This window comes from Brassica oleracea, chromosome C2, assembly GCF_000695525.1.
Source record: "Brassica oleracea var. oleracea cultivar TO1000 chromosome C2, BOL, whole genome shotgun sequence".
NCBI classification, from domain to species: Eukaryota; Viridiplantae; Streptophyta; class Magnoliopsida; order Brassicales; family Brassicaceae; genus Brassica; species Brassica oleracea.
The window spans coordinates 28,085,616-28,097,614 of record NC_027749.1 but is presented as its reverse complement, the minus strand read 5'-3'; the positions used below and the strand labels follow the sequence as shown (position 1 = coordinate 28,097,614).

Here is an 11,999-nt window from a genome sequence, read left to right as displayed (position 1 = left end):
GAGTCAGGAGAGTCAAGCAGAAGTTCGAAGGTGAAAATGAGAGAAAGTATCCATGTCGGTGATATGTTAGGCATTCGCAGAGAAGTTCGAGATACAGAGAAGCATGATCGTTTGAAAGCTGATTTAATGGAAAATATATGGCAAAAGTTTGGTAATGAAGATGAATAATGTGTGTATGTTTGTATGTTCTCGATTTATGTAATCTACTCTTAATGTATTGAATAAAAAGTTTTAAAATATTTATAATATATTTTAATATTTTATTCCTATATTCTCAATTTTTTTTTACTTTTAAACATAAATATTATTATTTTATTCCTATGAACTCCTTCTTCAGGTTCACTAATGCAGAAAACAATAGATACAGGTTCATAACTATTCATGGACCCACCAAAAAATATTAAAAAACTCTTATGAACCCCAAGGGGGGTTCACTAATGCTCTTGCTATAAGCATCTTCATATATCTAGTCCACACACGTTTGATTTGACTATGCGCTTACTCTTACACCAAAGACATTCAAGAGACATCTCATCCGAAAATGCCAAGCGTCAATGAAGTTGTGGCTGAGATTGACTACACAGTTCACGTCAGCTTACTAGAAACAGCTTCATGCTTGTCTTCACACTTTTGCCACTTCTTCTTTAATCTTTCCTGAACGTTTGATGATACGGAGAAGACACTGCTTGGTGTAGTGTAGAGAGAAAGAGAGAGCCATGGAAGCTTTGAAAGTCGCTAGCTTTTCTCCTATGTCAGTTTTATCCGAAAAGAGATCAGAACCACGGAGACCCTTCTCACTCCCTAGCATCTTTCCACCAAAGAAGACCCCAACCCAATCTCCATGGAAAGCTTCTTCAAGAGCTTCAATTGCGGGTTGGCTCTACTAACTTCTGTTCTAAGCAGTCCTGCAAAGTCTCTGACGTACGAGGAAGCCTTGCAATGATGGAAGCCTTGCAACGATCTATTGACCACTTCTTCATCTTTTTACTTAGACGGTTTGATCTATAGGTTGAGGATAGATGATAATGATACGGTCGATGACTTTGCGGTAAATATATCGGGCCTACCCTCCAAAGCAGCCTCATTAGGAGATAACATAGAAGAGTCCAAGATGGTGAAGAAATTCTTGAAGGGACTTCCGAGACAAAATTACATCCAGATCATAGAGTCCCTTTAGCAAGTCCTAGACCTAAATTCTACGGTTTTTAAGGATATAGTTGGAAGGCTAAAGGCCTGTGAGAAGCGTGTAGGGGAAGAAACTCAGAAAGAATACCAAGGGAAACATATGTTTCCAAATAACAGCTAGCATAGTCAGAGGAACAACGAGAGTTTCCGTAGTAGATGTAGAGGACGGAATGAAATAGGCAGAGGACGAGGTCGGTTAAACAACCAAAGCCATGTCACACACAATAGATAAAAACTCTAAGAAGGATCGTCCGAAGGTGATATGTTGGAGATGTGAAAATCCATGTCACTATCAACTGCCTGTTCCGGGAAACCGATAAAGAATCAAGAAACCAACATAAACGAGACACTAAAGACCGGCACCCTTTACGTACACGAGGTAGTGTTCTTGAATAAAGACAAACTGATTCCGAAGAATCTTGATATCGACAAAGGCAATGCAAGTGTTTGGTACTTGGATAATGGAGCGAGTAATCACATGACCGGAAACAAGAAGTTCTTTTCGAGTTTGGATCAAAACATCAAAGGTAAGGTGAAGTTTGGTGATGGATCGTGTGTTGACATTTTAGGAAAATTTGTGGTTACCTTTGTGTGCAAGGCTGGTGCAAAGAAGGCACTCAAAGACATATATTATATATCTGATGTGAACCATAACATATTGAGTCTTGGATAAGCAACAGAAAACAGATGTGAGGCTAAAATGAAAGCCGTCTATTTAACACTCACAAATTCATGTGGAAGATTGCTTGTATGTATTACAAGATCCCCAAACCGTCTCTACAAAACTCCAATGGAGATTAGCTATCCGGAGTGTTTACATGTCAGAGATGAAGATGCTACATGGAGGAGACATGCTTAACTAGGACATGTAAGCTATAGAGTGATGAAAACATGGTAAAGAATGAGATGGTCGTAGGAATGCTGAGTGTAACACACGAAGAAAGCGTGTGTGACGTGTTAGGGTATTTTTGTGTAGGATCTTTGTGAGTACTACAGAACAATAGAAGAGCTGGAAAACGAGCAAGAATAGAGAGCGAAGAGATGTTTTATTGATTGAATGAGCAGGAAACTACAACGTTTGGTGTATAAACCCTAGTTCTAGCCGTCTAGCTCTAATCTCTTAGTCTATGAATGTCGATCCTTTTGCTCTTGGGTATGGGCTCCCCTTATATAGTTGTGGAGATGTCGGTTAGGTAGGTTAAACTCTTCCATATTTGGAAATATAAAAGGATCCCTTAAGTAGAAAATTTCAATTTTACCCGGAGATGGAAGCAACGGTAGGAACCAGGTCTTTCTCTTAGTAGGAACCTGGAGGCCAGTATCATGCCCGAGGCCTGGGGGATTCTTATACCGGATTATTTTTTCCCAACAGCTTGCCCCTTATTTCTTGATTTCGTCATCGAATTCGGGAGATAACCTATGCACTTGAGTCAATCGGAGCTGCTCTCTCTCGGCAGGCCTCCCTTAGGCGTGATATTGCTTCAGTTATTCCGTTTCACAGGTTCTTCTTAGGCCTGAATTGTGTTTGAACCTGGAGGAAAGCCGGCATTCCCATGAATAAATCGGAGTCCATAGTTGATAATTCGATGACGAAGCCCTGGCTCCTCATTTTTGTTGATGATAGGACTAGTATGCAGGGTTCATGACCTGGAATGGCCCTCGTAGGTTGATGCAGGACTAGTCGAAGGGATGTTCTTCGCTTCAGTGAGCATAAGATAGTCGCTATGTTCAGCGGCCAGGCCGTTGGTCTTGATGCTGGAGGGATGTGCTCCATCGGAGCTTTACCTCTATGGATTCGGGGGTTTGGTCGATCAACTCAGCTTTAATGTCTCTGATTTTCCTTCCATATTTTCGAACCGGCCAAATCTATTTCCTCGTTCGATTTTCCTAAAAAAAGGGGGTTTTGATTTGAATTTTGAAATCTCCCCTTTCTTCTTTTATTTTTTTAAGGGGATCGAGGTTAGCAGCTTTCTCGAGAAGATATCAACGACTCTTAATTTAAATGCCACCCTTTCTTTTTTCACTCCATAATCGCGCAGCACGGTCTTGGCTTCTTCACCATTAGGTACCATTTCTCACTCTTTCTCTCTAGGATTAGGTAGATCGTGATTTTCCAGTCGTTTAGGTGCGTAGGTCAATTCTATCCTCTCTCATCCTCTAGTTTATTGGTCAGGAGACGATTCACATATGTCAAAGCGCACTGGTTCTTCCATTCCTCTAACAGTCGAGAAGGTCAAATCGAAGAGGAGAATGGATTCTCCCATCTCCAAATCCGATAGTTCATCAGATCCGCACGACAAAACTGAGCATAACCTCTTGGCTCCAGCTCCATTGTCTTACGCCCCTCTGATTCCACCTCTGGTGGGTCCCGCGTCGTTGGTGGGGGATGACGATTTTGCAGAATGGCGGAAGAAATATCTACTCCCTCCTTCTGCTGTTCTCCGTGCATCTAGCTCGTCTGAGCGGGCTTATAACTGCATGCCGGAAGAGATCACCGTTTACGAAGCCTTCTTTGATTCAGGATTCAGAGGAGAAGTGCCATCGATTATCGCAGAGTTATGTGATTACTTCCGGATCTCACCTTCTCAACTCAACCCTCTCGCTTGGAGGATTCTCATTGCTATTCAGAACTTGGAGAACGTAAAGTGCCTCCCCTTGGGTGTTAACAAGGTGCTCTACGCTTATCATTTAGCCCCCATCAGCGGTGGCGAGGTTCATTTTCATCTCCGCCCTTGCAGCGGTTTGCCGATCGTAGAGGAACTTTCGAAGAATGACCGTAAAGCTAATGTCTTCAGGAAGAAATGGCAGGAGAGATATGCTTTTATGATTCTTCCAGGATCCTTTTATCGATGGAATTTCGTAGATAGGTGTATCATACGATAGGTGGCTTATCTCGACCTGCTGATTGACATATCTGAACTTTTGTGTGCAGCTGGAACTCATCATGCTCTTTCGGAGGGAGAAAGTAACGTTCTTCGCACGCGAACGCTTCCCCTCGAACGCCGTCAGGTGGTGTACTTTCTTAGCTCAAAGGTGTTGCAACGCACTAGGCTGTGGGGTAAGTTTCCTTCTTTCTTTTTCAATATGCAAATCTCGACTCAAATATTCAACGACTCCCGCCTTGATGTTAATTTTCAGATAACATGTCAGGAGACGCTGCGCAATATCTGATGGTCGCTTTCCAGGAGGCGACAAAGGCGGTGTCGGCGAAAAAGGATCCGTCAGCAAGGATACCTCGGATGATGATATGACGATCACCGAGAGCAGGCGCAAGACAGTGGTGAAAGTAGAACCAACTTCTTCGTCTCAGGGGAAGAATTCAAAGGATGGTGTAGTTACGAGGTCAGCTCGTCAATCAAGCCGACATTGGGCACTCTTCTGGTGGGCTATCCACTGTTCTCTCCAACTTGAACTCCAAAGTATTTCTTCAGGATCAGACTCATCTTTCGGAGGGAGAACCTTCGGAGGTGATTCAAGTTTTCCATGGCGGACTCCTTCGGGTAAGCAGAATGTTTAATTGGTCTTTAGTTTTAGTCTTTTGATATACTCTCGTCTGATGATAATTTTGCATTGCAATAGAATTTGTCTCAACTTCACCATTTAGGAGAGGGATTGTCGGAAGAGGGCTTGTCCTCTAATCGGGAAGAACTGGAAAAGCTAATTTGCCAGCTGTCTAAGGAGAAAGGCAAATGTGCGGCCAGGGAAATGGAGATTTGCGATCTTCAGGCGAAGGTCAAGGCCCAAGAGTCCATGGTGGAGGCGTCCTCGGCTGAGGCGCTTACCCTAGGCAAGGAAAAACAGGAACTAGAGAAAATCATGAGCGACCTTAGAAAGTCAGCGGAGACTTTTATGTATGAGATGGTGATGGCCGTGAATGGGGCGAGGATTACCGCTCGCTGGGAGCTAATGAGAGAGTGGCTCAGGCGTTAAACCGGCAAGTGGAATTTGGCCAAGGAGATGGATCAGTACAAGACCGTAGTTTTGGCAGAGGCTAACATCAAGGGCGTCGTTCCTCCTACATTTGAGGATGAGCCGGCTATCCCTTCTGCTTCGGATATGAAGGTGGATTTTTCTGTTAAGCCGGACAGATTCTCTACATGAAGGCTTAGACCATTTTCAATATATTCCCCTATTTTTACCTCTAAAATAAAGAAATTCTATAATAGAGATGAGTTTTGCTCCAATGTATTTTTCTAAAATAGAGACCTCCAAATACAAAAGAATGCTATTTATTCCTCTATAAAAAGAGAAAAAAAGTAGCAATCTTTATTTTAGAGGCAAAAAATAGAGATGGTTGAAGTGATTTTATCTCTAAATACTAAATAGAAGTGGATTAGAGATGCTCTTAGTGAAAAGTTATGATATATACTTAGCATAAACCCATCTGGAATCAATGTTTTCTTTATAAATATGCGTAGACCTTAGTTATTCAGCCTCTAATAGGTGTTGAGCTTCACTGATTAACAAATTGATGTCAAGCTAGTTGAGTTTGACGTAGAGCATATTATCTAGATTTTTATATAACTGAAAGTCAGCCTCAAATACATTATTTGAGTGATTACTTCAATAGTTCGCTTAGATAATCAATCAACCCAATTAACTTATCTTAAGTTTAATTAGACTAGTTATTTGTCAACATTGTTACTTGATGTGATTTTTTCATCATTTGCTTAGGATAAGAAGAAAGCTATTTCTCTACAAAAAAAAAAATCAGAGTACATAGCCTTCCAGTAAAACATTTTTAGAAGAGAAATACAATTGGATAGTATTAAAAAACTATCATTAAAATAACAAAAATAATGTTTATTAAAAAATTAAAAACATATATTTTTAGGTTAATTGGTCAAGAATAGTTATTTTTTGTGGGTTTAAGGTTTGAGATTTAGGATTTAGGATCTAGAATTTTAAATTTAAGATATAAAATTTAAAATAAATAATTTTAAAATAATTATTATATTAAATTTCTTATTCACTAAGGTTACCTTAGTTTTTTTATTCTTTAATGAATGCTATTTAATTTTTGGTACTTCATTCGTTCCTAAAAGTAAAATTTTCTTGAGTATTTACGCTTATTAAAAATATAATATGTATTTTCTATACACTTTCCAATAATTATCTACCAATGAAATTTATTCAATTCAAATATTCTTAATTAATGTTTTTCAAAAGTATACAAAAGTACTTTAAATATATAAAAAAAAATTATCTTTGTGAAATAAGAAAAAAAATAGAAAACTTGACCGGAGATAATACTATTTTGTGATAAAAAAAATTGTGCTTTTAAAAGAATTTACTTTCTTATAAGTATAATTTATTATTTGAAATTATTTGATTATTCTCCCTTCCCGGTCATGTATCTTCTAGAATGAGATAGGGACATCATCGTTGATTTCGACTTGACAAGCTCTTCGGAGCTCCGGCTGCAGAAATACAAGTAAAGACCATCTTTGGTTTTCTTTACTTTGAACATGCTTCTCCTGTTATCATATCACATTTTTCTTTTAGTGATGCGCATCGCTCCGGTTGTAAGCACACCTTTTTAATAATGTAATCAGTGCACAAAAAGGAGATAGGGAATGTCATCGGTACAAAACATGAAAGTGTTTTGGAATTTGGATAGTTGGTCCTCAATCATCCAAAAATGGTCCCAAATAGGCTTGAAGCCGAAAAAAAGCGGGCCTTACAACAACAAACCACGTTTTATTACAACTGCTTTATTGGTTCAGAATTTTCAAAACTATTTACCTCAATAAAATAAATAAAACCTAACCACTTTTTCTTGTAAGAATGACTTGTAGAGGCTATATATATAACTCTAGCATACATAATTCTTTACGAGTACACAAAGGGAATAAAATGGAGTATCCCCATATTTAACTTCTCCCTACCAAACTTTCAACATAGCTTTTTCCAGTGCTAACAAAATATACTTCACAAGTTTAGTATTTAAATGTAGGAGGATGAAAATAAAAGAAGCTTTTGTGTTAATTATACAGTAGATCTGCAACTGGATTACAAGTTTTATTAAATAGAATGATACAAAATAGTTTATTCTATCAATTTTACAAAAATATTTATTTATTTTTTATGGTCCTGATATCTGGATGCCTCCGAAAAAGATTCAACTATCGCCTAATGACCGTCCACCGAAAATCTGGGCATAGTCCGCCGGGGAACCCGCCGAAAGCATCTAGAAGGGTTGGTGATCACCCCCATGTTAATCTACTAGTGGTTATACGTAGTTTGGACATGGGCGTCTCTGTATCAGGTCCAAAGGTCCCTCAAGATAATCACCACAAATCCATTAGCAGCCGTCCTTCGAACCATGCACCTGTTGGGTAAGACCCTAAAGTATGACCCTTCCGCTTGCCACTAGACCCTAAAACATTTATAATTTATCTTGAATAAATAGAAATCATTTTGTCGATTATATATAAAAAAAAACTAAACGAAAAATGCAATTCTGATAAAATAAGTAAGATGAATTTATTTCATTTTCTAGTATATTTTATTTTATTTATTTTATTTATATTTACTCCATCAACTTAATCCAGCAGATGAATAGATGTGTTTGTATTCTTTTGTTATGAATGAAACTAACTTGTATCGTTTTATTTTGGTTTTAAGAAAAACAATAGGGACGCGTTGTTTTTTTTTGTTATATATTTTCAGTTATGTAGATACTGTCATATGAAATAATGTTAACTATATTTTTATGAGGAATTTTTAATAATAGTGAGTAATATTGTATTTTTATCATTGACAAGGTAATATATGTAATCGTATATAAGCCTTTTTTCAAAAAAAAATAATATATGTAATCGTATAGTCGCGTTGTGCTTCAAATTAAGTATAAATTAAAAGATTTTTCTGTTGTTGGTTTGGAGTGAGGTCGATCAATATATTTTTAGGTCTTCTGGATTTTTCACTTTAAAAGTTTTCACCATTTGTTCATATTTTTCAGTTGAAAAATAACATTAAATATTATTTAAAATTTTTAATATATATAGTCATTTTATGAATATCGTTTTGCAAACTTTTCACGTGAATTAATAATTAAAACACACAAAATTGTGCTCTGGTCTCTTTATCTGATAAGCATAACGGATATGGACTACTGTTTTTTGGTCCATTTGAATACCCGATAGATGGTTTATCCGTGGGATGCATCTCCCACCCGGGAAATTAGGTCTATGTCTTTATAGACCCGGATAATTTTTTTTTTTCAAAAAAATCTGATAAGCCTATATAACTGATCAAAATAAAAGTTTAATTCTCGTATAATGTTTTAAAATACAAAACGATTTGCAGTTAGTTTTAAAAGCATTTACTACAAAATGGAAGAAGTTGGGCGAGGCCGGCATGGGGATGCTTTTGCTATTTGGTTTGACTCAAAATGAGTATATTTGAGTTTTTATAATCGGTGTTCTGCACTTTCTATTTAAAAACAACAATCCCACAGCTATTGTACAAATGTTTTTTTATCTGAATATAATTTCACATTCATTCAAAAAAAAAAAATAGAGGAGTTTAAAATAGTTGATAGTGATCTTAACTAACTAACTAACGGTAGGAATCAGTTTATTTACTATAATTTCACATCCATTCAAAAAAAAATAGAGGAGTTTAAAATAGATGATAGTGATCTTAACTAACTAACTAACGGTAGGAATCAGTTTATTTATTCAGCTGATGTTCCGAAGTATCACAACGGAGTTAATAGAGTCACGGGTACATGTGATTTTACTGGTTGCAAGATACTACCAAGTACTAACAATGATGATTTAATCAATGAAAGAAAGGCAAACCGACCGACCAACCCCCCCCCCCCCCCCTAACTCGGTTGCTATAAATAGAAAGGAGTGTTGGTGTTCTTCCTCTGAACAACAAAAACAACCATTCTCTCTCCAAACCCCATCTCTCTCATATTTATTATACTTCTCACATCCCTAACGTTTATAGTAAGCTGCCATTTCAAATGGATAAGCATCTCAGGACGAAGCAGACCAAGACCAGTCCCATTGTTGCTTCTTCTTCATCTCAAGGTAATAAGCTCGAAACATCGTTTCAACTTTTCCACGTTAAAAAGAATTTTTTTATATTAATTTTCAAAAAAAAAAAAAAAGAATTATTTTATATTGTGAGAAACTGGTTATAAAGCTTTGTAGAAGATCAACGACGAAGATGATAGAAAGAGATCAAATTTGTTATGGACATAGACTTTCTCATTAATTAAATCTGTACACAATGATTTGGTATATATACAACCAAACTAACGCTAAACTAAGCCTCACTCTATATCAAGTTAGTTTGTATAAGTACTGCTAACTTGCACCGTAGAACTGATATTCATTTAATACTGGTGATGACGTGGAACAGAAGTGAGTAGTATTGAGTGGGAAGCTCTGAATATGAATCAAGAAGAAGAAGATTTGGTCTGTCGAATGCATAAGCTTGTCGGTGACAGGTTTGATCCTTTAAAAATGTTAATTACTTATTACCTGCTGCGATATCGACATTATTTCGTAGAAGAAGAAACAGTTTTAGTTTATTTAAGAGCAAATCTCAAAAATAGCACATTTCTAAGTTTATATCACAAAAATAGCACTCAAAAACTAAAATGACCAAAATAGCATTTTATCTTTTGAAAATTTTAATTTTTTTATTTTTCAAAATTTGAAATCTTATCCCCAGAACCTCATTTCTCAACTCTAAACCCTAAACTCTAAACCCTAAACCCTAAACCCTAAACCCTAAACCCTAAACCCTAAACCCTAAACCCTAAACCCTAAACCCTAAACCCTAAACCCTAAACCCTAAACCCTAAACCCTAAACCCTAAACCCTAAACCCTAAACCCTAAACCCTAAACCCTAAATCCTAAACTCCACCCTTTAACTCTAAACCTTAAGTTTGTGACTTTTGATAAAACATTAAGTGCTATTTTTGTGACTTTTGACCTTGAATGCTAGTTTGGAAACAAAAACTTGATTTTGTGCTATTTTTGTCTTTTTCTCTTTATTTAACACTAATTAAATCTTTATTTGTGTTTATTTTTCCTATATTTGGTGAAAGGTGGGAGTTGATAGCTGGGAGGATCCCAGGAAGAACTGCACAAGAAATTGAGAGGTTTTGGGTCATGAAGAATAACTGAATTATCTATGAAGTTTCACTGATTAATTTTTATAATACCAACTTTGTAATAAGAAAAGGTTCTTAGGGGGATGTATTCAATTTAACATTTGATGTGATTTGATTTTTAATGGGGTTTTAGATGATTTCAATAAGTTGCAGAGATTTAAGTGACTTTTGTTAAACTACTCTTGAATATCACCTAAAACTATGGGATTTGAGTTTTAATTTTTTTAACTAAGAAATCATACCCAAACACCCTAAAATCACCTGAAAACTTTAAAACTCCACAGCTTAAAATATTTTCAATAACAGTGGATTTCAGAGTACTTTAAAAAATGTCAAATTCAATAACAGTGGATTTTAAATGAGTTTTTAAAATTCATGTTTCAATAACAGTAGATTTGTCATTTTAATACAAATCACCTGAAACTCTCAGTTGAATACATCCCCTTAATCTAAATTATGAATCTCAAACGGAATTTTATCATGGACTAAGAATATTTGGGCCTCTGTAAGAGATGAAAGAAACAAAATTGGACTTCTTCTAACAAATAAGGCCGAGTGTTGTGCGTAGGACAAGATGGAACATTTGCTATTTTTTATTAATTTTTCCGAAGATAAAGTTTGATGATACAAAATTTACAAATACGGATAGGTGAAAAGAGGTGTGCTGGTAATAGGAAGTAATTGCATTACCATTTTAGAAGGAAAGTTGTAGAAATATGTATCTCCAACACTGCTTAAAGCTTGACACGGTGGATTTGGAAAGTGGCAAACAACCTACTCCCAAACAAAAGTGGACGTCGTTTTACAAGTCATAAACGACATGCTGTCTTCAGGACCCACTTGTTTTATTTAACGCTATTTCACCTACTCCACAGTCCATAGACACGCACTTATTCCTCTTCCTACATTACATAGTTTTCCTGTAATATCCTGCGGCAACTCTAGAAGAGTTCTAACAAGAGTTTCAAGATTATAAAAGTAAAAATAATAGAAAAAGAAGAGAGAGGAGCCAAGAGAATTCTCAAATGAAAAATTTTAAAAACCTTAGAGAGATATCAATTTTTTAGAGAAAAACAAAAAAAGTTATATTAAAATACTAATATTTTTTTGTTTAAAAACTTTAGAGAGATTTTTATTGATTTTTTTTTTGATCAAAAGAGAGATTTTTATTGATTTTTTTTTGATCAAAAGAGAGATTTTTATTGATAAGTGAAGAAATTAAAACAAGTGTTTGTAACTGAAACAAACAATTTCTTCTAAGCGGATCTTGATTGCACCAAGCATCTACAACTTTAGTCGCCAATAAATCAACACTACAAGAAAACACACCGAATTCCGACAGAGGTTTCGACGGACACCAAGGTCGTCGGACATTTGTGACGGAATACTGACAAATTTCCGACCAAATCCAAAAAAATTAAGTCGTCGGAATTCCGTCGGCTATTTCCGACGGAATTCCAACGAAATATGGTTCGTCGGAATTTTCCGACGACTTTTCGACGACATTCCGATAAAAAATGTAACCGTTGTAGTCGTCGGAAGTTCGTCGGTATATTCCGACGAATTTCCGACGACATTCCGATTAACAGCAAAGTCGTCGGAATTCCGTCGGTATTTTCCGACGGAATTCCGACGAACCATGTGACCGTTGCCGACAAATATATATGACCGTTG

At 36.4% G+C, this 11,999-nt stretch overlaps 1 protein-coding gene across 1 annotated transcript; it reads left to right on the top strand.

Moving 5' to 3' along the window:
- The first annotated feature begins 9,071 nt into the window (after positions 1-9,071).
- Positions 9,072-10,856, top strand: LOC106325951 (MYB-like transcription factor ETC3). Its single transcript, XM_013764002.1, has 4 exons — positions 9,072-9,230; positions 9,565-9,652; positions 10,260-10,399; positions 10,769-10,856. Exons 1-3 carry the CDS (start codon positions 9,164-9,166, stop codon positions 10,336-10,338), a joined length of 234 nt encoding a protein of 77 aa, XP_013619456.1. The 5' UTR covers positions 9,072-9,163; the 3' UTR covers positions 10,339-10,399; positions 10,769-10,856.
- The last annotated feature ends 1,143 nt before the right edge of the window (positions 10,857-11,999 follow it).